Source organism: Cibotium barometz, chromosome 23 (assembly GCF_041138505.1).
Source record: "Cibotium barometz isolate CiBa-2024 chromosome 23, ASM4113850v1, whole genome shotgun sequence".
In the NCBI taxonomy this organism is placed as follows: Eukaryota; Viridiplantae; Streptophyta; class Polypodiopsida; order Cyatheales; family Cibotiaceae; genus Cibotium; species Cibotium barometz.
In genome coordinates this window covers 31,397,017-31,424,257 of record NC_141068.1, presented here as the reverse complement: position 1 = coordinate 31,424,257, position 27,241 = coordinate 31,397,017, and the positions used below count along the sequence as shown (strand labels likewise).

At 44.9% G+C, this 27,241-nt stretch overlaps 1 protein-coding gene across 2 annotated transcripts in view; it reads right to left on the bottom strand.

Annotated features, from left to right (window-relative positions):
• Positions 1-319: 319 nt before the first annotated feature.
• LOC147625848 (uncharacterized) overlaps positions 320-27,241 on the bottom strand; it is a 45,662-nt gene continuing 18,740 nt past the window's right edge. For both annotated transcript variants that reach the window (XM_086817435.1, XM_086817434.1), the window contains one exon: positions 320-882. In XM_086817435.1, coding sequence (XP_086673561.1) covers positions 491-882 — 392 coding nt within the window. In that variant the 3' untranslated portion in view covers positions 320-490. The remainder of the gene's footprint in view (positions 883-27,241) is intronic.

Genomic DNA, 27,241 nt, shown 5'->3' with positions numbered 1-27,241 from the left:
CAATTATTATGACATCAAGGCAAATTTGATTTTGTCATGACGGAGGCCATTACCCGTGGCCTTTTGAACCATGTGAAGCAAGGATCTTGCAAAGAAAAGTGCTCCCATGTTACCCGGTGGGAATTCCCATCCACTAAAATTTCAACTCAAATTCTATCCATCATCCACTAAAACTACCAAGACCAGTTCAAGAAATTATTGGCTTACACACACATGCACTTGCATATGTGGAAACATAAACATGCACATGCGCACACACGCATGCATCAAGGGGGGGGTGATTGGGGGGAGAGAGCAAATTGCAACATTTTGGTTAATCTTTTGGAGATGTAAAGCATGGACTTCCACATAGAAAAAGGACAAACTGGCATTAGAGACAAATGTACCCTGTCTTATCAGGCCAATTCAAAATATTTTGACATGTGAAGTTTTGGGAGCAAATGAATGCCAAGAATGTTCTCATCCACATGAGTTTATATGAATCAGAATTTTATTTACGAGATCTAAAAAAAGAGTTGGCTTGCCCAGCATCACTTGTGACACCAGTTAGCCCAATTCTGCTGAATATACTTTGGCGCTCTGCTTTGTCTCGCCATCCCAATTCCCTTGCTCTCTTTTCCCACATTGCCGAAACCTTCTTTTGCGCTGCCAGAGCAGCTTCTGACTTCTCTCGTGCTTCCTCACAAGTCTCCATACCTGAGTTGCATTTTTCAGCCTCCTTTTGATACTGGGAAGCCAACTTCTTGGCATCTAGCAACGCAGAGCCAGCATGCAGCTGACTTTCCTCTGCCACACTTTCTTGCAACTTCAGCTCCTCCAAGAGTAGTTCAAGAGAGTTCTTGTCCGGATCCTCTTTTAGAAAAGGGTCCACTTTTTCACAATCTGGACAAAATAAGACACTGGTGGAGTAAAGACAAGTGAAGCCAGCAGAGCACTGTTACCTAGTACCGAAAAAAAAACTCTGATAATACTTCAGTTAAATTCCGAAATAGCGGATAAAATTGTAGATATTAATAATTAATGTAACTAGGTTTAGATGATAACATTTGATTGTTATATACAAGTCTTTAGTTCATAGTTATAGGAAACGGGAAAAATGGAAATGGAAATGGGAAAGGAAAAGGAAACGGAAACCGTTTTTGCCCATTGTTTTGAAACTTTTGAATTTAGCTTTATTTCAAAAGTTTTGCAACCTAAAAATGGGCTTTTTTGTTTCTATGCTCACCATGGGTTACTGGGTTGCTTATAGGCTCTTCTATGGTGTTCAATTTCTGCCCATTGTTTGCCATTTTTAGCCAATCCCTTCCAATTTTTAGTAAGGTTGCATCTGTACGTACATACGTACCTTAAGATAAGGTACGTTTTAGTGTATGGTACAATAATGTACCGTACGGTATGGATCCATACATGGCAAGGTTTTTTTTTCCCGACTGGCCTTTGGCCCAAGATCCTCCCGTAGTTATCGATTTTTCACTACCCGTAGGCGCCCCCCTATAGCCACTTATTTATCCACCCGTAGGCAATGCAATGCAGTCGAGGAAGCACCAAGGGAGGTTTTGAACCCAAGACCTCTTGGTCCTAGGCAAACACCTTCACCACTTGAGCTATCACCTCATTGGCAAGTACGTGGCAGTTTTAAAAAACATTTTGGCCCAAAAAAACCCTAAGCCAGCCGCTGTCGCCGATTTTAGCCACTTATGCAAAGTGCGAACGTAGCCATTCCTCTCATTGATAAAGACATTGCAGCGAGAGATGATGATGATGAGTGCTAGCCGCTGCGGTCACCACCATTACAGAGCCAAAGCTGAGGGTATGATAGCAAAGGAAACATGTTGACAAATGGAAATCTTGAATCTTCATCTTCTTCATCATTTGATGGTGATGAAGTGGATTGATCATTGAGCGCTCTGCAATGTGTAGTGATAGTGACACTAGTGACAAAAACTATTATTTCTTGGCTTCTAGATAGTAAACTATCTTTTAACTTTTAAATTTTGATTGATTGCGTATAGTATGTAACCCGTGGCATTTAAATTTTGATTGCTTATAGTATGTAACCCGTGGCATTTGAGTCATGGATATTGAACGTTTGGGTGATTCCATTTCGTGAAACCTATTTATGCTTTTGTTTACTGATAGCTCTCATTTTGATAATTGTGTAGTTCAAAAATGAATTGTTTTTCAAATTTAAAGTTTGCAATTTTTCATTCATTTTTCTGTATATATATACACACTGTATAGTATATTTTTTATGTTTTTACGTACCTTACGTATTTAACGTACCTCAAAGTACTCGAATGCGTACCTTACATACCTGATTCATACAGTACCTTACGTACCTTTCCACCTTGATTTTTTGCAAAGTTGACCAAAGTTGGCAATGATCGACCAATATTGACCAGTCCACTCAAGTTTGGCCAATCTTGGCTTGGGTTTTACCACATTATTTCACGAGACTCAAGCAGTAATGACAAGGTTTATGAGTGTCTTGTTGATGATTGACCATCCAAAACTTTCTTCTCGTTATTTGTGAGCCCATGTCTGGTAAAAAGATCTATCATATAAAGCAATTCAAAAGATCTACATATGCGTCACTTGGGGGATTGAAGGGAAAAGAATTGAAGATGTGCTTTTTCTAGAATGGGAGCTATTGAGATCCTATTCAACTTGTAACTTGATACTAGTGCGCATAGTCTCTCTCAGTTTGGTTGATGCAAGATGATAAATAAGAGAATGCCGTAAAGGTGGGGAGGGACCAACAAAGTTCTAGTCTCTACGGTTTTATCACATGTATTCAGAGTCCAGACATGCTTGTCTGTAAATGGATGCTTGGCCTGCTTGACTATTGTCTTTTATTGCCTAAATTTAAAAAAAAGCTTATATGATCCACAGCAAAGCATAGCATGTAATATGGAGCAATGTGGATAATCGTTGTTCCATTTATTTCAAAATAAGCAAGAGGGGATGTCACATGCATCATCCCCATTTGTTAAATGAGTGGTAAGTGTTAGGGAATAGGAGAAGAATCAACCCATGTTTTTAGGCCCGAGAGGCTGTGAATGTGAGACAAAACACCCACAATGGGCAACTGTCACCATTCGGCAGCTTGAGTGGTCTTCCTCTGCTTCATGCCAAGGTATGGAAGGCCAAGGAGCTTTGTGTCATGTGCATCCGTTAATCCCGATGCTCATAGACATGTATATTCTCATTAGCAGATTTAAGGGCAGATTTAGAGCGGATTTTGCAGCCCTACAAGCTCCTGGAAGTGCCCAAGACATAGCCCAATGGTTGAGACACAAAATATGACTTTTGGACAATGTTTTGTGGGAAAAATAGACAAAACCAACTTGATTACGAATTCATACCTTTTCCCTATAAATAGGATCATTGGGCATTCATTAGAATCATCATTCAAAGATCAAGACGATCCATTTGTCAGAGTCTGCAAGGCAGCAAGGACAATGGTGGATCAACAGGAGCTTCTCTTGTCCGATTGCAAGTAGAGGGCTGCACGGATCTTTAGTATGCATCATGAAGATGTGAATCAACAAGATCATTGTATATATAGCATGTTTTGGCAATATACAGAAGATTAGGTCTATCTCTCCTTCTCTTCTGTGTCTCTGCTAAATGCATGATTAACCTTAATCTTCTTTACTTAGTGTTAATCATGAACACACTTCCACAACGCATTTCCGCAACGCATGATACATTGGTATCAAAGCTTAGGTCATCCTAGGACAGCACTTAGCTTACGTTTTGTGCATGCTAAATTGGGTTTCTAAAATTAGGGTTTGCGTTTTGGGGTTTACATGCAAAATTAGGGTTTGCATTTTTGCGTTAAATCTGCGTTTTTGCATCAGCTTTTTGTTCATTTTCAGCATAGAATAGTGCTATTTCCTCGAGTAAGGAGAATGGACCAATGAAGGATTCTAAGGAGATGACAATGCCCATGTTACAGCCAGCACAAGATTCACCCAGGTTGTGGAGCAACCCAAGATCAAGAGCATTAGTCCAAGTGAAGAAGACCTTCCAAGGCAAGAGGTTTTTCATGATGATGCTGTCACAAATGGGGAGATTCAAGTACAGGACTAGCCGTTGTTTGAGATGTTGCTCGAGGACCTCACCGAATCGAATACAACAAAGAACGAAGAGACTAAAGCCACAAGAATTTCCAAGGGAGTAGAGGATTTGTTAGACATCATCCCCTTGTTGCTAGCTTCCTATTTGGTGTCCTATTTTAGCCTCTAGGACTGACCATGTTAGCTATAGGGACTGGTCACCCCTCACATATTTTTCCCCTATTTTATCCCCATTTTTATGGTGTCTTGGATATTTATCCTTGTCTTGGACATTTATCCCAATCGTGTGGATGCTAGTCGTCTGCCTACTTTTGGGCATATATATAGTTGGCTTGCCTCCCTCATTCTTCACTGCTTGCTTAGCATTGTTTGCTGCAGCCCCTCACATACGAGGTTTTCCCCCCTATTGCTCGGGACATGTATTCCTTTTGATGATGATATTGAGAGCAGGTTCTCACCTGTGTTTCCTCTCCATCTCTCTCTCACTCTCTCTACTGCGTTTCCACTTTCCCTTCTTCCGCTGCACATTCTATCATGGTATCAGAGCGCCGGTGATCTTCAATGTTGGATGCTCCCTCTACCTCCTACATTTCTGGGTTTTTCTGCAGATGGACAGATCTGCGTTTTTGCTTCTTAGGCTTGCTGCTGGTCGCCTGCCTCTTCCAGGCGCTTCTCCATTGCAGCCCGAGGTCATCCTTTACAAGTTTGAGCCCTGAGATCCCTTCTTCACCTGTCGGCTGCTCTGTTTTCAGGGCAGCAGCACCTTGGAGTGCTGCGTTTTTCTACAGGTGTTGTCTACAGCAGTTTTGCAGCAAGTCTTCAATATTCAGTAGCATCTGCCCCCGCTGTAGCGCTGGCCGCCTATTCTGTGCAGGACAGCAGCAGCATACATGCTGCGTTTTTTCTCCTATAGGTTTTCTGATGCTGAGTTTGTTGATTTGAGGCTTGGGTGTACCTATTTCTTTTGCGTTTCCAAATTCAGCTCTTTCTACTGCCCCGAATACCTATGCGTTTTCAGATTTGCAGCCATGGTTGCTGCATTTTTCTGCACTGATTTCTGCTAGTAGCTCTACCTTCACTTTGGGCTTCATCTGTTGGACCCAAAGGTACCTTCTCTTCAGCATTTTTCCTCATAGGAGGTGTGGACACTGGTTGGCCTGAATTTTCAGGTTTGTAGCCCTTGTTTGGCTATGTTTTCTTCTCCAGTGGACACAGATCACTTGCAGAGGGAGTTTCTTGTTTGGATTGTGGCTTTGGAGGCAGTTTGGTACTTGAGGAAGTCACTGAATTTCTGATTTCAGTCAGAGTTTTGCTGATTTTGGAGCATCTATACCTGTGTTTTGTTCCTGGCCTACACGGTTTCTCGGTTTCTTCATGTTCCTTGCCTTCTGTTGGCAGTGGAGTGCTGTTTTTTGTTGGACAGCAATGTTTTGGCTATGTTTTGCTTCTCAAACGAGTTTTCTACACTCAAGAGGGGGCCCATCTCCTACTACTTCACTTGAGGATCAGTTTCGGAAGCTATTTGGTATTTGTGGAGACTTTCTTCTGTGACAAGAGTTCACAGATTTTGGAGGAGAGCAATGATCTTTTCAAAGATCCTGAGTAGTGTTTATTTTGTCCGAGCCTATGTTCTTTGCAGTGTTTGCAGAACAAGGAGGGTGTTTTGCCTATGAGATGTGATCCTTTCACATGGATCACTTATTTTTTTGCTGATTCTTGGGATCCGATTCTACTTATGGAACAATCTTCTGCTATCAGTGATGCTTTTGAGGACTTTGTTACCATTGCAGTTTATATTCCTGCTTCCCTTCCTCATTGTGAGGAGTCTACCTCTGCCTCTCTTTGTGATGCTTCTGAGGATGCCCCTTCCCCTACCAGTTCTACAGGTTTGTTGTTTAGGAGGATGGTTGTTTGGACCCTGTGGGATGCTTTGGATCTATGGTTGCTAACCATGCCCAAGGCACAGTGGTACTTCCAGAGTTTTTTGGATTTGGATCAGAATCAAATTGGGCTTGTACCAGTCTGACGAATCTTTTTTCAGAGGGGGATGTGGAGTCCTGTCATCTTGCGATGCCCACCTCAGTGGAGTGTGCTTATGTACAGCATTGGGCAACTCATGGTACGGAGTTTGAGCAGATGGACCCCATCTTTTCTACAGAGTCTTTACATCTTGCGATGTCGACCTTTTCAGAGGATGCTTTTGTACAGCATTTGGCTACTCTTGGTACAGAGTTGGAGCAGATTGACTCTATTTCTTTTGAGGGTTCAAGTGAGGCACAGTTTGCTTCTCCCAAGATTGATTATCTTCAAGATCTAATCTTGGTTGGTTATGAGGTTTTTCATACCCTCTCCAGGCTAGATACACGACATTCGACTTCGGGGAGTGTTCTTACACTTGAAATTGGAACCATTATTTGGAGCAACACGTCGCAACCTACATGGTTGTTTTCTTCCAGAGGAGCGGTGTACCTGGCAGCTTGTTCTGTTGCTTTTGTAGCTACAAAAAGCACAAAATAGCTAACTTTGCAGTTTTCAGCCACAACCATTTGTACTTTCAATCTCATGTCAGTAAAGCAAATACTCCACAAAAGATGAAAGAGTGCGCAGAGCGGAAGCAAGATGAGCACTAGAGTGTGCTAATCTGAGATGTGCAAGAGAGAGAGATATATGACGCTAATAAGCTGAATATACTGCAATGAAAGTAATCCCGAGCAAGAGACAATATAGTCTCATAAGTGAAGGATACAAAAGGTGAGTGTGTCAACACATGAACCACACCTCAAGCAAAAAACTGAATGAAAAGGGGAGAGGGCCAGCCCACCTATATATAGGTCATATGGGACTGGCCGACCCGAGCAACAGACTTGGCCAACGAGAAAAATACCCAAAAATGGAAAGAAAACAGGAGAAAATAAGGGTGGCCAACCCGCAACCAAGGGCCATAAAAAGGATCAAATATGGCCACAATACATGGGCAGAATATGGTAATGAATATGCTAACACCCCCTCTTAGCACCAAGCGCTGAACAAACTCCGAGAAGCCAAAGATGAGGAGCCAAGGAAGCCTTAGACACCGGCTTGGTGAACAAATCTATTGTATTCTCTGCTGAAGGACAATACTCCAAATGCAAATCTCGAGCAAGAACCCATTCACGAACATAGTGATACTGAATCTCAATGTGTTTCGTACAAGCATGAAACACAGTGTTCTTGGCGATGGCGATGCAACTCTAATTATAGATCTCGCAGGGAAAAAGCCAAGTTCTCCCAAGAATCTCCACAACCAAATCACCTCACAGGCAGCATATCAAACTGCACGATACTCCGCCTCTGTAGAGGAAAGCGCCACAATAGGCTTTTTTTTACTGCTCCATGAAATGGCTCCCGATCCAAGTGAAAAAAAAACAACAGTGACCGAACGTCGAGTATCTTGATCTCCAGCCCAATCTGAATCAGACCATTCAAGAAGAGTGCACCCTTGGCCATAGAAGATGCCAAAGTCCAAAGTACCACGCAAGTACCGACACCCTGAGAGCACACTGCCATTGCTGTGCTGACGGAGTTTGAATGTGAAAGAACTCAATAAGCTGACTACGAAACAAATGTCCAATCGAGAGTAGGTCAACCATACCAAACAACCAACGAGAACCTGATACTGTCCCTGATCAATCCTTGGAGAAGCATCAAGAAGAGAAAGCTTCTCACTAGTATCCATAGGAGAAGATAAGGGTCTACACTGATCAATCCCTGGAGAAGCATCAAGAAGAGAAAGCTTCTCACTAGTATCCATAGGAGCAGATAAGGGTCTACACCCAGTCATCTGAAACCTGTCAAGAATCTCCCGTGTGTACTTCTGTTGAGGGAAGAAAATACCCTGAGGGATCTACCAAATCTCAAAGCCAAGAAAATAATGCAGAAGGCCAAGATCCATCATCTCAAACTCTGTCTCCAAAGCATCCATGACTAAACGGATCCTCATGGAATAAGAACCTGTAAAGATGAGGTCATCAACATAGACCACAATGATAGCAACTAACCCCCTCTCAAGGAGGATATAAAGGTTTCAATCTGCATGAGAACGTCACAAGCCAAGCTTTTGAAAGAACTCATCGATCCGTTGGTACCAAGCCCGCGGAGCCTGCTTCAAACCATACAAAGCTTTCTTCAACCTATACACTTGGTCTTGCTTGCCTAGAACCTCAAATCTCGACGGCTGATCAACATACTCTTCTTGTGTAAGCTCTCCATTCAAGAAAGCCGACTTGACATCCATCTGGAATACGAGCCATCTATGATGTTTTGCAAGAGCAAGAACGGTTCGAAAGGTAGTCATCCGATCCGTTGGAGCGAAGGTCTCATCGAAGTCGACTCCAAGGCGCTGAGCATAGCCCTTCGCAAACCAACCTCACCTTGTGCTTGTCCAAGCTGCCATCACCTCGGTACTTCGTTTTGAAGATCCACCACACACCAATCACCTTACGCTATCGTGGCCTAGGCACTAAAATCCAAGTGCCATTCTGTTCAATAACATCCAACTCTGCCTGCATAGCACGACGCCAAGGCTCAAGTGAAAGAGCCTCGTCCTTAAAAGTGGGATCAAAAGGACCATGAATAATAGAGAACATAAGAGCATAGTTAACAAACATGTTGCCCTCATAAATTTGTTTCTCTGTAACTCTGGAAGATCGCCTGATAGAACCAGGTGGAGAAGCAGAAGGAAGCTCTCGTAACCCAAAATCACGAACTGTCTGAAAATACCATCCAGGCACAGGTCTGCTCGAGCTTGTTGGAGGAGCAACAGAGTCATCATCATCATCTGACCGAGTGTCACAAATCCCTATATTCTAGGGACATGCGGATGCGTGTCAGGCCTAGAAACATGCGGATGCATGTATGTATTATACCTGGGCATGTGTATGGATCATATGAGTGGATGCATATGAGTCCAAGGACATGGCAGGACATTTGTGGACTTTCGGGCGGTGCCCGTGTGGATTCCGGCCATGCACACATGGTGTGTTATGATGGCAGGCGGAATATTTTCAAGTACAAGAATGATGATAGGTGGTTCTCCAAGTTTACATGTGCACAATGCATAAATGATGCATGCCATAACTTTATTTTACTTTGTGTGACATTGTCTTGCTGCCTGGACAATGCTTGTTATTTTGGCTTGTGTAGTCTGAGGGACCGGGGACGCCCGGGCACCTTGTGGACACGTGTGTGCACTCCTGCTTGGGCCTAAAACTGTGGGCTTATGGGTTTTGCAGGTGGTAAGTGCGTCCACACTCAATTTACAGTTTATTTCATTTACTACTAAAGTTTATTAGTTTGCAGGTCCACACTCATTAATAAGTGGCCGGACAACTTATAATGCGTTCGCATTTGGTTGGACCAAAATTAATGAAGTCCGGACAGCTTATGGCCATTTCCCATTTGGTTGGGCCTAAACTTATACAAACAGGACAAATGGAGCACTATGGGCTGGACACCTACCTGGACACCTTATGGGGACACTTGTCAGCCATTATGTGTACCCACCAAGCCCCATAGGTGGCACTGGAGAAAGGCGCCTCCTTCAAGAGACCATTTGGGCTGTTTTATTCATAACTCAACACATTGGAGAGCTGATTGAAGCTTTGGGAGTTGCTACAGGGCTGGTTGCATGCTTCCCGGACTCACACAAGCTTGGATAATGATCCCCACACTCTTCTAAAGGGCTGGTTGGTAAATTTCAGACCTGTATTTTCTGGTTATTGCGAGTTTTGGGCTGGTTACAGGTGTCCAAAGTCAACTTGGACAATACAGGACAGCTCTAGGGACCTCCACAGGGCTGTAGGACCCTTTACAGGTGGATTTCTCGCGATGGAAAGCTGCTGTTTTGGACTGGTTATTGCATAAAACAGGCCGGACAGCAATGGAATATGTGAGCATGGATGTGTCTCAAGGGTTCCTGGTGTAACAGGTGTTTAGGGCAAGCATTGGGAACACTTGCTCGCGGAGAACACAGGTTTCTGGATCAGTTTCTCGCGTGGAAACAGGACCTAAAGATCCATTTACATCCTGTGCAGGGCGGAGTACCTGTGAGGATTGTGATACTCTTGTGCAGGGCGGATGTACCTGTGAAGAGGCTTATGCAGGGCGGATGTACCTGTGTGTAGGGCGGATGTACCTACAGATTCTCTTGTTTGAGATGTATTCATACATGATGTATTTGGTAGAATCAGGTGCAGGCTAGTGGTGAATCCCCAGGCACCCGTAAACTTGTACTTGCAGACTCTTTTGGTAATATAACCTAAAGGGGGGGGGGGGGTCAGCCTATCATCGGCCCCTTTATGTGGTGTACTGTCATTTTCAGCTTTGTGGTTGTAATGCTCAAGTGTTAAGTGCTCAGAATCTTGTTCACAATTATACGATTCCAATACACGCGTCCGCCTCCCGTTACATTGGTATCAGAGCTCAGTTTTTCCCCTCATTGGAAAACGGTCTGAGGCTTGGAATCATAAGTGGTGACCTGATTTGAGTGTCATGGACAGCCACATTTCTGACAGTGTGGTGAACACACAGGACCGTGAATTTCATGGTACAAAGGATGCAAGAGATGCTGCAGGCAATGATGTCTATGGAGATGCAGGTACTCATGACACTATGCATTCTGATTTGGAATCTTTGAGGCGTCAAGTGCGACGCTATAGGGCTGAAACCGAAGAGCTTAGGTCATTGAAAAATGACCCGGATGTACAAAGGGTGTTGGCTGCGAAGGCAAAGGCTTCGGTCCATGAAGTCACTTTTGAAGCAATTGCAAAGGAAATGGATGTTGAGAAACCCCGAGAGCTTGCACTTGCATACCTAATGGTTAAGGGTGATGTATACACTGAAGCAGATGGTAGTTTGGCTTTCAAGAAGCCACCCCTCATGGCTGCCCATGGTGATGCACATGATGCACAACAAGCAGAAAGAGCACAGCAAGTGCCAAATGCTGAAAGGACAAGAGTCCCTGGTGCTAGGCTTGATGCAGGTCAAGAGAAGAGTAAGGATGAGGGATCCTCTACTCATTCCCGCTTTACTCCAAGAAGACATATCCGTTCTCGTGTTGAGCTTTCCACTCATTTGGAGAGTGTGGCTCAAGAGAGAACGAAGAGGGATCGTGAATCTTCATCGCGGCATCATCATCATGCAGATGAACAGGATGTAGATAGGGATGCATATAGAAGGAAGAAGCCTCGAGAGTTCAAGTCCGGTGACAAGGATGTAAAGTTTAAAAACTTTCAGGGACGGATGGACTCTACCAAAGCACTTGCTTTCATTAGACAGTTTGAGATAGCTTTTTGCAATGAAGACTTTTCGGAAAAGTCTATGCTCAGGCATGTGGGAATGCATCTCAAGGATACGGCAAGTGATTGGTGGCTTGCAAAAATACTTGATGGAAGTGCTGCCCCAACTTGGTCTTCTTTCAAAATTCAGTTTTATGATCAATTCTTACCACCAAACTTTGCAAAGGATGTACGCAAGGAGTGGGATTGGCTGTCCCAAGATGAGGGAGAGTCCGTTGCTTCATACATAGCAAAGTTTTGGAAAGTCCTTCTCAAGGTTACTCCCTTCATGAAGATTGGAGAGGATGAGAAGAAGAGAAAGTTTGAATCGGGGCTCCATCACATCATTCAACAAAGCTTGGGAGTGTACCCAAATAAGACCATACAAGAGCTTATACACTCAGCCATGATTGCAGAGAACTTGCACATAAAAGCACCCACAAATAAGCCATTTGCAGGTCAAAACAAGAGCAAATTCAGGGCTGGTTATGACCAGAAAAAGGGTGGACAGCCACCTAAGAATGCTCCCAAAGATGGCCGAGATGCAAAGGATGATTCCGAAAAGAAGCCGGGGGGTAAACGCCACAATTTTGGGCTCTCAAAACAGCAATTAGAAGAGTACAGGAAGGCTGGAAAATGCTTTAAGTGTGGCAGTAAAGATCATATATATCCTAAATGCCCACAGAATCCTAAGAATGCTGAGCCTAATGTGCAAAAGCCTCTTGTGAATGTTGTACCCGATGTGCAGGGTAATACAGGGCATGAGCCCAAGAGTAGAGTCATATGCAAGGCTTGGGGCAAATTGAAGGATCAGCCCGCTTTGTTTCTTTTTGATGATGCTTCCACAGATAACTTTATATCCGTACAGATGGCTGCCGCCATAGGTCTCAATGTGGAAGACATGGGAATGCAAATGAATGCAGATGCCGCCTTTGAGGGCAAACAGGTTGATGTAACTCCGGTCATTGGTAAGCTCCGTGTACATATATAGGACTACCTCGACTATGAGAGCTTTCTAGTGGCTCCTCTTACAGGTTGTGATGTTTTGTTGGGGATGCCCTGGCATCACCGTTTAGAGCCTGTTAAGGCTTACAAAGAGAAGAAAATCAGCTTTGTACATAGAGGCCGTGAGCACTCTATAGATGCTGGTACTACTGGAAGTACCATACCTCTTGTAAGCCATGTACAAATTAATAAGGCAATAAAGAAATCAGCTTGTTCTTACTTGGTTTTTGTACGTGATACCATTGAACATTCTAGTGTTGATGTTAGTACATTAGATCAAGACAAGCTTAACTTTTTGAATGAGTTCAAAGATTGTTTTGCAAATGCTTTGCCAGCAAGGTTGCCACCAGAGAGGCCGGAAGATCATTGCATAGATCTAATTCCCGGTAGCTCTCCACCTAATAGGCCACCATACAGGGTGAGTGCTAGTCAACAAGAAGAGATTATGGCACAGGTGAATGAACTTTTGGAAAAGGGTTTGATTCGGCCTAGTTCCTCGCCATATTGCTCGCCGGTACTTCTTGTTCAAAAGAAGGATGGTACTTACAGGATGTGTGTTGATTACCGTGCCCTCAATAAGATAACCATCAAGAATCGGTTTCCGATTCCGCGCATTGATGACATCTTGGACAAGCTTGAAGGTTCGGCATGTTTCAGCCGAATAGACCTCAAGAGTGGGTATCATCAAGTGAGAGTGGCACCTCAAGATGTACAAAAGACTGCATTCAGGACAGCCTTTGGTCTTTATGAGTTTTTGGTGGTGCCTTTTGGCCTTACAAATGCACCCGCTACCTTCAACAGGATGATGGACAGGGTGTTCAGAAAACATAGAAAGTTTACAGGTATATTCTTTGATGACATTATTGTATTCTCAAAGAATGAAGCCCAACATCGTGAGCACCTGGCTATTGTGTTTAAAGAGCTTAAGGAAAATCAGCTCTACATAAATGCAAAAAAGAGTGAATTCTTCCTCCCAGAGATTCACTATCTTGGTCACATTGTATCAAAGGATGGTGTGCGCATGGATCCCGCAAAGATACAAACCATGCAAGAATGGCCAGAGCTGAAATCAGTCCATGAAGTGAGGAGCTTCCTTGGTTTATGTGCTTATTACAGGAGGTTCGTCAAGCATTTTGCTTTCATTGCCGCTCCGTTACATGACTTAACGAAGAAGAAAGCAATCTTTAAGTGGACACAAGAAGAGAGAGATGCCTTTCAAAAGTTGAAGAGTGCAATCATCTCGGGACCGGTACTCATTATTCCGGATTTGCACAAACCTTTTGTTGTGGAATGTGATGCAAGTGGGGACTGCATAGGGGCTGTTTTGAACCAAGAAGGACATGCCATTGCCTATGAGAGCAGACGCTTGCAACATGCAGAGCTTCACTTACAGGTTTATGAGAAGGAGTTGTTGGCTGTAATTCATGCCCTTACTATTTGGAAACACTATCTTTTAGGGGCTGATTTTATGGTCAAAACTGATCATCAAAGTTTGAGATACTTTTTGACTCAAAGTAAGCTCTCAGAGAAGCATATGAGATGGGCAAATTTCCTCTCAATGTTTCATTTTCAGATTTTGCACACTCCAGGGAAAAAGAATGTGGTGGCGGATGCCTTATCTAGACGACCACAGGTTCATGCTATTACAGTTGCATACCATGAGGACTTATCGGATATGCGTAATACTTATCATTTGGATGAGGATTTTGCACATGTATGGGCTGATTTGCAAGAGGGTATTGCTGTCCCATCTTATGTCATAAGAGATGGATATCTCATGATGCAAAATCGTATGTGTGTGGTAAAGAACCTTCGCCATAAGGTTATGGATGAGTGCCATGCTCCTCCATATGCAGGTCATAGAGGCATTTTGGCCACAGCACAAGCTTTGGAGAGGTATTTCTTTTGGCCACATATTCGCAAGGATATTGAAGCATATGTGCGTGAATGTATGGTATGTCAAAAGGTCAAATTTGACAGACATAAAGCACCTGGATTGCTTCAGCCTTTGCCTATACCAAATGAACCATGGGAAAGCATTGCTATGGATTTCATTATGGATTTGCCAAGGACGCCACAGGGAAATGATGCTATTTGGACCATTATTGACAGGTTTAGCAAGCAGGCACATTTCATTCCCGTGCGCAAGACAATAAAGCCAGATCATATGGCTAGGATGTTTTTGGCACAGATATTCAAACACCATGGCATGCCTAAATCTATTGTGGGGGATAGAGATCCTAGAACCACAAGTTTATTTTGGCGCGCATTGTTTGACAATATGGGTACAAAGCTGAACTTCTCATCAGCTTACCATCCATAGACAGATGGGCAAAGTGAAATAGCAAATTCAGCCGTCCTCGACTTGCTGAAATCTTATGTATCCGACCGTAAATCGGATTGGGAGAAGTATTTACCACTTGTGGAATTTGCCTACAACAACACGGTACATACTTCTACGGGCAAGGCGCCCTTTGAGATTATCTATGGCAAGGTGGTACTACCACCCATCCTTCGTACAAAGGATGAGATTTTTGCAGCAGATGAGTATGTCAGAGACTTGGATACTGCATTTGCACAGGTACGGACAGCCATAGAGAGGTCTCAAACCAAGAATAAAAAGGCAGCTGATAAGCATAGAAGGGATGTACAATTCAAACAAGGTGATTGGGTCTTGCTGAAATTTGAAAAGGCACGCCTTCGGAAGAGGCCAGGAAAAGAGGGAAAGTATCCTAAACTTGCCAACAGGTACTATGGACCTTTTCAGATCTTGGAGAAGATCAATGATGTTGCATTTCGGCTTGTACTCCCAGATCATTGGAACATGCATAATGCTTTTCATGTGAGCCTATTGAGGCCTTATGTGGGACCGACACCGTTTGAGCCGATTTTGGAAGACCCACCCGAGGTGGATGAGCTGGAAGAGATTCTTCAACCTGAACAGATTGTTTTTCACAAGGAACGAAAGCTTGCGGGAGGCAAACTTGTTCGTAGGTACCTTGTGAAGTTCAAGAATTATTCAGCTTTGGATGCGAAATGGATGGATGAGGCCTACTTCGAGGATTACCCAGATCTTTTGAAGGCCTATCTGGAGGCTTTTCAGTTGCGGTCAACTGATTAGAAGCCGGGGGGATGTCACAAATCCCTATATTCTAGGGACATGCGGATGCGTGTCAGGCCTAGAAACATGCGGATGCATGTATGTATTATACCTGGGCATGTGTATGGATCATATGAGTGGATGCATATGAGTCCAAGGACATGGCAGGACATTTGTGGACTTTCGGGCGGTGCCCGTGTGGATTCCGGCCATGCACACATGGTGTGTTATGATGGCAGGCGGAATATTTTCAAGTACAAGAATGATGATAGGTGGTTCTCCAAGTTTACATGTGCACAATGCATAAATGATGCATGCCATAACTTTATTTTACTTTGTGTGACATTGTCTTGCTGCCTGGACAATGCTTGTTATTTTGGCTTGTGTAGTCTGAGGGACCGGGGACGCCCGGGTACCTTGTGGACACGTGTGTGCACTCCTGCTTGGGCCTAAAACTGTGGGCTTATGGGTTTTGCAGGTGGTAAGTGCGTCCACACTCAATTTACAGTTTATTTCATTTACTACTAAAGTTTATTAGTTTGCAGGTCCACACTCATTAATAAGTGGCCGGACAACTTATAATGCGTTCGCATTTGGCTGGACCAAAATTAATGAAGTCCGGACAGCTTATGGCCATTTCCCATTTGGTTGGGCCTAAACTTATACAAACAGGACAAATGGAGCACTATGGGCTGGACACCTACCTGGACACCTTATGGGGACACTTGTCAGCCATTATGTGTACCCACCAAGCCCCATAGGTGGCACTGGAGAAAGGCGCCTCCTTCAAGAGACCATTTGGGCTGTTTTATTCATAACTCAACACATTGGAGAGCTGATTGAAGCTTTGGGAGTTGCTACAGGGCTGGTTGCATGCTTCCCGGACTCACACAAGCTTGGATAATGATCCCCACACTCTTCTAAAGGGCTGGTTGGTAAATTTCAGACCTGTATTTTCTGGTTATTGCGAGTTTTGGGCTGGTTACAGGTGTCCAAAGTCAACTTGGACAATACAGGACAGCTCTAGGGACCTCCACAGGGCTGTAGGACCCTTTACAGGTGGATTTCTCGCGATGGAAAGCTGCTGTTTTGGACTGGTTATTGCATAAAACAGGCCGGACAGCAATGGAATATGTGAGCATGGATGTGTCTCAAGGGTTCCTGGTGTAACAGGTGTTTAGGGCAAGCATTGGGAACACTTGCTCGCGGAGAACACAGGTTTCTGGATCAGTTTCTCGCGTGGAAACAGGACCTAAAGATCCATTTACATCCTGTGCAGGGCGGAGTACCTGTGAGGATTGTGATACTCTTGTGCAGGGCGGATGTACCTGTGAAGAGGCTTATGCAGGGCGGATGTACCTGTGTGTAGGGCGGATGTACCTACAGATTCTCTTGTTTGAGATGTATTCATACATGATGTATTTGGTAGAATCAGGTGCAGGCTGGTGGTGAATCCCCAGGCACCCGTAAACTTGTACTTGCAGACTCTTTTGGTAATATAACCTAAAGGGGGGGGGGGGTCAGCCTATCATCGGCCCCTTTATGTGGTGTACTGTCATTTTCAGCTTTGTGGTTGTAATGCTCAAGTGTTAAGTGCTCAGAATCTTGTTCACAATTATACGATTCCAATACACGCGTCCGCCTCCCGTTACACCGAGAACCCACAACTGGAGGTGAAACAGAAGCAGGGGGAGGAGGAGGAGGAGGTGGAGAAGGAGGCGGAGGAAGGAGAAGCTCACCACCCCCCTCAGAAGATGCAAGAGACTCGTCGAACACCACATCACGGCTCACAACAACTTTGCCAACCTGCTGATCATACAGACGATATGCCTTGGACACAGAACTATATCTGAGAAAAGTCGTACGTTGTGACTTGGAGTCCAACTTGAAGCGATGCTCCTTAGGCACATGTACATACGCCGAACAACCAAATACCCGCAAATGAACACAGAGGGCTTCTCACCATGGAAAGCCTCATATGGAGTTTTATCTGGAAGAGAAACAGTAGGAGACCTGTTTTGCATATAGACAACAGTAGAAGCCGCCTCAACCCAAAAACGTCGAGGTAAAGAGGAGTGCTCAAGCATAGCACGAGATCTCCATGATGATCCGATTCTTCCTCTCTGCAACTCCATTTTGTGATGGAGTATATGTTGTAGTAAGCATAGTAGCAACAAAACGGGAACGGGAACGGAACGAAAGCCCCATCAAGGGAACAAGAATGGGCCACAGGGGGAACGAGAGAGAAAGAGAGAGGGAAAAGTAAGTAGCTTTGCTGCCTTGCCTTGGAAAGTAGGAGTCAAAGTCTAAAGAGACTTGAGAGAGGAGCCCACTCGTGACTCAGAGCTGTCAAGCACACACACCTCACGGGCCTAGGGAGTATGCAGGCAGGCGACAATAGGGTACGTCTTTCAAGGATATCCACAGGCGGCTCGCGACAGCAAGTACACTTTTTCTCTCTTTTTTTCTTGGCCAAACATAAAAAAGGTTCCCCAAAGGAGGAACGGCAACCAAACGTTCCATGTAACTGTTCCCCCACATACCCCTGGCCATTCCCATGCCAAATCGTTCCCCCATGCACGTTCCACCCGGTTTAGGAATCTTAGCCTTGGGAGAACGTGTTCCACCGTTCCCAAGGGGTGGAAATGGCGTTCCTCTGCTACTATGGTAGTAAGTTATCTCTAAATGTTGTGATCCTTGCAATATTGTTGAAACCCATCCTTTGAAGCTGCTAAAGAAGCTGATAGCTCAAATGGCCAAACCGAGCATGCCAAATAGCTGAAGAAGAACCAATGGAGAGCAAAGCGGTCAACTTGTACAAGCCACTATCCTGGACTCCCTGAGCCAAGATGTTACCAGTCTCCTTATCACAAATAATAATATCGTGACGAGAGAAGATCACCTTCGTACCCTGAGCTGTAAGAGCACTCACTGACGAAAGGTTAAATGCCAAATCTGGAATGTATAGAACGTCAGAGAAGTACCTATTGTCCTCGGAGGAGTGGAAAATGGAAATGGTGCCACGTCGATGAACTGGCACAGAAAAAGAATCACCCAAAGTAATATTGCATGTCTTGGCAGTGAAGTCCTTGAACTAATCCCGATGAGGTGTCATGTAAGCAGTAGCACCGCTATCCACAATCCAAGGCCGCGACACTAAGAAGTCACAAGAGCCAGTACACGACGAGCATCAGCTAATAAAAGAATACCATCATCCTTCTTGGTCTGGGACACCGCTGTAGAGGTAGAGTCCTTTGCTTCTTCATCCTGCTTCTTCTTATAACATTGGGATTGTTTATGATCCTTCTTGCTACAGTAATGACACTCCACGTCCTTGTTTTTAGAAGATTTATTTTTGTCTGTCTTTATCTTTGTCCTCGTCCTTGGAGTTCTTGTCAGAACCCCCTTTCCCTTTCTTCAGTCAATTCTTCCCTTTATCTCAAGCAGCCAAAGCTCCATCAACCACCAAAGAAGTCAATCCGCTCCTCAAAGCGAGACTCAATCTGCATAATGGAGGGGAGAACTTCCTCCCAAGTGACTGGAACAGGACGAGGAGAAGAAACAAGAGACTGAAAGAAAGTACCATACCTCTCTGGAAGCTTGGAGAGAAGCCGAATAGCCATATCCTATGTAAAGATATCCTTGCCACATACAGCAAGCTCGTCCCAAAGATCTTTCATCTTCGTCATGAAAGCAAATAAAGATGGAAAGGCAAAAACTGAAAATTCATAAGCTACTTTTCTAAAGCCAAAATCCGACCCAGAGACTTAATCTCGTAAAGATATGCAAATGCCTTCCAAACTTCATGTGCAGCATCTGTTGTACGCACATGAGAGAGAACAGAATCTTGACAATTCAACATCAAAAAGAAGAATACACGACGACATTCGCCTGCCAAACATCAATCTATGCCTGAGTCACACCAACAGTAGAAAGGGTGGGAGAGGTGACATTGGCAGCTGTAACAAGCCAGTCCCAGAGATCCACTCCACGTAAGGCAGATTTCAACTTATTCTTCCATAAAGTATAGTTGGAGCCATCCAACTTTGTAGACTCAGAGAACATATAAAGAGTAGTCGAGGAGGCCATCACTAAAACTCGGGCTCAATCTCAAAAGAAAACATGCACACCTCAAAAGAGAGAAGTGTACACCACAGGTACCAAGGTTGCCACCAAAGCCAGAGTCACCACATGACCCCCTCTGCAAAAGATAGTGTCCACTGGAGAAGAAAACGCAGCCAAACAACAGGCTGCAGACCTGAAAATACAGGCCGACCAGTTCCACAATTCTATAGAGAAAAACGCTGATAAGAAAATACCTGTAGGCTGTAAACAATGAAGCCTAAAAGAAGGTAGAACAATGAGCAGTAATCGTCCAAAAAACGCAGCAATCCAGAGGGCTGTGATTCTGAAAAACGCAGAGGTGAAGGGACTGTAGATAGGGTAAAATCTGGGGCAGCACAAAGAACTCTGAACCTAGAGCAATGATACCATGAAAGTGTGCACACAAAGCGAAAGCAAGATGAGCACTAGAGTGTGCTGATCTGAGATGTGCAAGCGAGAGAGATATGAAGCTAATAAGCTGAATATACTGCAATGAAAGCAATCCCAAGCAAGAGACAAGATAGTCTCATAAGCGAAGGATACAAAAGGTGAGAGTGTGTCAACACCTGAACCACACCTCAAGCAGAAAACTGAATGAAAAGGGGAGAGGCCAACCCACCTATATATAGGTCATATGGGTTGGCCGACTGGAGCAACAAACCTGGCCGACTAGAAAAATACCAGAAAAATGGGGAAAAAACAGGAGAAAATAAGGGTGGCCAACCCACAACCAAGGGCCATAAAAAGGATCAAATATGGGCACAATACATGGGCAGAATATGGGGATGAATATGCTAACACAAGGTTCTTGGCCATTAGGACCTAGCACTGGTGTCTGTGGATGATTGTTCGTTTGTTCTGATGTCTATGCAATTTGAATTTAAATTCAATTGTGTTAAATAAACACTTCTGCAAGTCCGAGCATGGTTTCTTCTTGCACCTGACACATTGGGACAAAACAGCCTCAAAGGCTCCCGAATTCTGTTATGGCTGCAAAAAGATTCTACTATGTCAGAAACTTCAATGGAAGGTGTCCAGCTGCTAGGGATAGAAGAGGCGAGTCCTAGAAGGTGTATTGTGCAGACTATGTTGAGGTAGTGAGGTACATTAAAGCAAGGGTCAGTGGAGGAAAGCCTATTTATAAAACTCAGCCTCCCTGTGCTGCTGCAAATGCCGACAATCTCCACCCTGGCTGGGATCCCTACCCATCTAATTTGGGGCATTTGTCCAGCTTCCATGATCTGCATGTTTGGCAGCCCACAAACTCTTAATCGTTTATCTTTACAGCTTTAGATGCCCAACCTGATGCCATTACTGGCGTTCAATGTGGCACGGTTATACTACCTGCCTAACCCATCTTGGCAACTATCTACCTCTGCCATGGTCTCGGGAGTTGAAGTATCCAAAGCTTACCACATGCCATCTTCTCATAATGGAATACAATCACGCATGCTGGGATCCCATCAAAGGATGAATATTGATCTTAGACCAATGGCAGCAGGGACTATTAAGGGACTAAGGTTATGTAGAAGGGGAAGAGAAGGGTGTGAGTGTGAATGGACTTAAGGTCCACTTGCTCACCTATTTAAAGGTGGAGCTATGAGGCATTTTGTATTGAGCAAGGCCTAGTTGTATTCATAAACAACTTAATAAGCAAGAGATTGTTCTTGTATTTTGTGAGCTCTTTTGCTCCACACACTTGATCTAACATGAGCACCACGTTTTCTCAACATGGTATCTAGAGCTTGGTTGATTAGAACCACTTGTGGTGTAGAATAGGTCAAAAATCTTCATTTTTTCTTATCTTCCCTTGTGCGGAGCTCAACCCCCAGCCGGTGGAGGCCTTCTACCAGCTTGTAGAGGCCATATCTCGTGGAGACTCCTGTCAGAATATGCAGCGGAGATGATGACCAAATCTGGGAACACAAGAGCAAAAGCAAAAACGCAGGCAGAAAAACAACACGAGAGAGACAGATGTAGGCGTGTAACTCTGCTCTATATACACGAGAAGATCCCGAGGAATGATACAAATGAGATATGGGGACTGAGGACCTATATATACCTCCCTGGAAGGGCAGTCGGCCAACACTTAAAGTGCCCACGACTGAATAAAAGGTCCCACCACTGCATAAATGCAGTCGGCCAGCAAACTGGTGCCCACGTCTGATGAGCGGCCAGCAGCAAGAGTGCCCACGACTGATAAACACCCAGTCGGCCAGCACTGTACTGCTCTTGGCACCCTCTGGCAGCCCTCCCAAGCCTCAGAAAAAATGGGAAAAATACGGGGAGTGAGGAAAAATGATAAAACACCTGATAAGGGCGGGCACACCCACAACAAAGGCCCTGGTGTATAAAACTAGACAGGAGATGACTTCTAACACCCCCTCTCAGCTCCTGGCTGTGTAACCAACCACTCGGAGCTGGGGTGCCGCCTGAGCAAATCCTGAGAGAGCGACTTCGTGAAGAGGTCCACGGTACTGTCCTCCGTCGAACAGAACTCCAACAAGATGTCATCAGCAACGATCTGTTCACGAACAAAGTGCCTCTGGATGACCATGGGTTCCTCCAGTGGAAGCCCAAACCTGCAATGTAACCTCCTCCTGCTCCGTAAAACAGCTCCTGGGCCTGAAGTAGATCCCCTCGTGTCCGGATCTCCTCCCCAAACCGAGTCACTCCAACCGTGGAGTTGGACTCCATCCAACAATCCCCCTCCTGTGTACAAGAGTCCATGATCCTTCGCATGCCGTAGAAACCACAGGAAACGCAATCCTGCCTCCCAAAGAGACATCTGCAACCATGAGCTCAACCGCCTCATCAGGAAGCTCCCGTCCAATCTGGTGTCCATCAACCAGATCCATGAACCATACAGCTTCTGAGTCACAGAGACATCACACTGCTCACAAGGATCAACACTTGTTACGATGCACAAGCAAGTCTTGGAAACCTGATGAAACCTGTCAACCACCCCCTCTGAATCCGGAACCACAAAGCCTAGAGAAACTTCCTCCTTCTGCAAGTAATCACCTGCCACCTGCCTGGCTTTCCGAAAGGTCCCCGTGGAAAGACCATCCTCAACAACTGGAAGTTCTATGTTCCGAACACTACGAGACATCAGAGCATAAGTGACCTGTTCAGCTTCCTCTGACTCATTAACACAAGAACTACCAACATCAGTACTGGAAAGTTCCTGCCAACTGCTGCCATCTACTGGCAAGCTATCCACCATCTGGTCTCGGAAAGCCCGCACCTGCAACGTATCCACACTTGAGTAGCCATTACCAGACTGCCACTCATCACAGTCCTGAGGACCAGGGAGAGAGTGCTGAAAGCTTGTAAACTCCATTCTCCACTCCACCTTCCCAAACCACTTGGCCTGTTGCTTTGTCCCGGAGAGCAACAAAATGCTCATCAAACTCCACCCGTACGCCAGTCTTGCAAACCTGATGCACTGACAATAGATGAAAACCAAGTGCCGGAACATACAACACCTGGGAGGAATGCTTCCCCCCTCTGCTATTGGAAACTATCTCCATCCTGCCCTCACTGTGAACTGGGATAGTGGATGTATCACCAGTAAGAATATGACCAGAAAATCTGCAAAGATCCTGTAAACCGGAACGGGAAGGAGTCATGTGCCTGGAAGCACCACTATCGAGAATCCACTCCGGGGTATCCGTTGCGGAGAGTCCTCCAATCTCCTCCCTGCCTGAAGAAAATGAAGCATCGGTGTCCATCACCTCCAGGTGCACAAAAGCCGGAGTCTTCATGATTGCTGCTGAGGAGTCTTCACCCTTCTCGGTCTTCCGCTTGGGACACTGCCTCCAGTAGTGGCCTTTCTCGCCACAATCATTACAGGTCCTCTCTGCCTTCAGTTGCTCGCGGTCAGCGTCGAACTTCTTCTCAGAAGACTTCTCCGATGAAGCCTTCCCTTTGCCCGAGTTACGGCCTTTCGACCGTTGGCCAGTTAAGGCCTCCGAACCTCCACCCTGAGGAGGGTTCGTGCATCGTTCCTCCTGGTCCAGGACCATGGGCACAAGCTCCTCCCACGTGATGGTGCTGAGCCTGCCACTGGTAATCAAAGAGGAGTAAAATGCTGAGTACGAAGAGGGCAAATGTGACAGCAACGTGATGGCCATGTCCTCTGACGATATCTCCTTCCTAGCTTGAAGAACTTCCTGCTGAAGAGCCTGCAGCTTGTTAATATGCTTCCGCATCGTCGACGACTTTGCAGGGCTCATAATCCGCATCTGTACTTCCAAGGAAATCCTCTTCATGGGCGATACCCTGTTGTAAAGTGAGGCCAAATGCTGCCATATACCTCTGGCCAGCGTCATATGCTTTACATGATTAATTACCTGTGGTGTGCAGTTGAGGAAAATAAACGAACGGACCCTGGCGTTCACGCGATCCCACATCTGCGTCTGGGCCTCCCGGTCCTTTCGGGTTGACGGTAACTCCCCTTCCTCTACTTCCGACCGTGGAACACCAACAACGACGAAATCGGTGAGGTCGTAAGACTCCAGAACGGATTCCATCATCACCTTCCATATGCCGTAGTTGCTCCCGTCCAACTGACGGTCCACCGGGAACGTGGGGAGTGTCGGGATCTTCACATGTCTCTCAGCCATCTCAAACAGATCTGCCATAGCGGAGATGTACTCTGAAAAGGGTGGGTGGGTGGGAACAAAGAAGAACTAAAACCTGCAAGTGGCTGTCCAGCAAATCAGCCCGCCTTCCTCTTGCTTCTCCTCTTCCCGATCAGCCCAAAACAGTCCACCAATCAGCCACAAAACAGTCCCCCTCTTGCTCACACAAATCCCAAGACCTATCTAGAGCCTAGGGCTCTGATACCATGTCAGAATATGCAGCGGAGATGATGACCAAATCTGGAACACAAGAGCAAAAGCAAAAACGCAGGCAGAAAAACAGCACAAGAGAGAGACAGATGTAGGCGTGTAACTCTGCTCTATATACACAAGAAGATCCCGAGGAATGATACAAATAAGGTATGGGGGCTAAGGACCTATATATACCTCCCTGGAAGGGCAATCGGCCAGCACTTAAAGTGCCCACGACTGAATAAAAGGTCCCACGACTGCATAAATACAGTCGGCCAGCAAACTGGTGCCCACGTCTGATGAAAACCAGTCGGCCAACAGCAAGAGTGCCCACGATTGATAAACACCCAATCGGCCAGCACTGTACTGCTCTTGGCACCCTCTGGCAGCCCTCCCAAGCCTCAGAAAAAATGGGAAAAATACGGGAGTGAGGAAAAATGATAAAACACCTGATAAGGGCGAGCACACCGACAACAAAGGCCCTGGTGTATAAAACTAGACAGGAGATAACTTCTAACAACTCCAACATGGGAGATGAAGAGCAGGACCGGGCGAATGCAGACGTACGGCTAATTAGCTAATTTCTCTCTTCCACGCGGCGGCATTGCTCACTGAGTAAAAAAAGGCGCCGTTTTCTGCTGCAACGTTGGCCGTACAGCCATACGCCGGCTGTAGGCCACCATAAGGGATGAGGCTTGAGGGCTTTGGTAGCCCACTCAATGAGAAGTCTACAGCTCAGTTTTGAGCTCATTCCATCCACGGACGTGCCGGCTGCAGACAAAAAACCAGGCGCTCCTTTTCTTCTCCTTCAAGCTTTCCATTAAAGCTTCAACTTTGATTTTTTCTTGCTCAAATCATCTCTTCCCTTGCTTTAATCACTCAAGTGATGTTGTGAATGTGTGTTGCTGAACCTTCATCTTGATTTTGAAGAGTGGCCAACCACATGAGGTATTCATAAACCTCACTCTCAACAAGCTTTATCAACAACATCAACTTTCAAGCTTTCAAAGTTTTCAAAATGTACTTATGAGCACTAATTGTATTGTTTAACACTAATTAAGCTGTTAATCCAACAAAGAAAAGTTATTATAAAGTGTTCTTAAATACTAATAGTGTTATTAAACACTAATGGTGAACTAATCACCAAAATAAGTGTCATTTGACACTAAAAATGTGCTTTTAAGCACTGATTGTGTTTTCTACACACTAATGGTGATCTTAATCACCAACCAAAGTGTTGCTTAACACTACGGTGATCTTAACCATCAAAGGAGGAGGTCTTTTACACTAAGGAGGCTCTTCTTCATCAACATTGGAGGCCGGGCACACACCATAAGTGCCACATTACAAGTCTTCATCGTCAACCCGTTTCTTCCAAGGAGAAATGGTTCAACCATGAACCAATTGTCTTCATCTCATAAGCCAAAGAGGTTGAAGATTTCTGGTTTTTTCATCAACAAACTCAATATTTGAGTGGTTTAAAGCTGAACACATGTACACTAAGTGTTCATCTTCAATGTTGTTGTGTATTACCCTTGAGGCTCTTGTTTGTAAGAGGCATAGGCATGTCATAAGCCGTATGCTCTCGTTTCCCAAACCAAGGTTGATTCCGTACGTACGTACGGATCCGTACAGTATGGTACGGCCGTACGGTATGGTACGATACCGTACTATACGGATTCGTACAGAAACTTTTTTAAAAAAATAATAAATGGTGTGGCGTGGCGAAACGCGTGTGGCGACCATGTGCTTGTGGATAAGCGACCAAATTTTGGGCATTTGTGAATACTTGCACAATCGTGTGTACCTGCAAAACTCTGCAGAGTAACTTCTTCGCTCTTCTTCGCTCTCTCTCACGCCCAGGCTTCATCATGCCGCGCAAGACTAACCCAAACTGGGCAATCCACACCAATGTCCTGAGGGTTGTTAACACCCCTTCTCAGCAAGGGTCAGGTACTCGGCTATGGGCATGCAAGTATTGCGGGGAGCAGTACACTAGCACCATAACTCGCGTCATCAAGCACATGACAGGTATCGAGTGCACCAATCATTCACACTCAGATTCTCGAGGCACATGACGAGGATGCACTAGAGCTTGTTGCTGCTGAGCCAGAGTTCGATGAAGAGGGCAATGGTATCAATGATGGAGGCATGCTCTCTTCAAAAGACTCATCATCTTCATCTGATGATGAGATTTGAGACTCTTGCGTCTAGACTCTACAGTCTAGACAACTGTAGTGTTTCATTGTTTTGCTTTTTGCACTTGTGGACCAGGACATGTGCTGGCAGCTGTAGACATGATATTTGTACTCTCTTTTATCATCTATGACTTTCATGGTTCTTGCTTATATCACTATGACTGTTAACAACATGAGGTATTGTGTAATGGGCTTGGTAACTGATAATTGATTTAAACTTTAAGTAATGAGGTTCAGTCTTTATTTTAAGTATTTTGGTTGCTATGTCTACAAAATATTCAGGTTTCTAGGACTGTTTACAAATGGTACGTACTGTTTACGTACCTTAAAATTTATTCCGTACAGAAGTACGTTCCGTACGTACTGATAGCGTGCCGTACACTACGTACCTTACCACCTTGTCCCAAACCCAAGGCATGTTATTCCGCTGCATATTCAACTTTTCATCGTCTAAGATGAGTTGTAATGTTGAGCATAGCATCACTAAGTGCTCTACCTTGTTGTTTGTCATGATTTTAAGCATCTTTTGGCATTGTTTTTGTAAGAGGCATTGGCAACATTATGAGCCATGCCCTCTCCTTCTTGAGCCAAGGAAGATGAA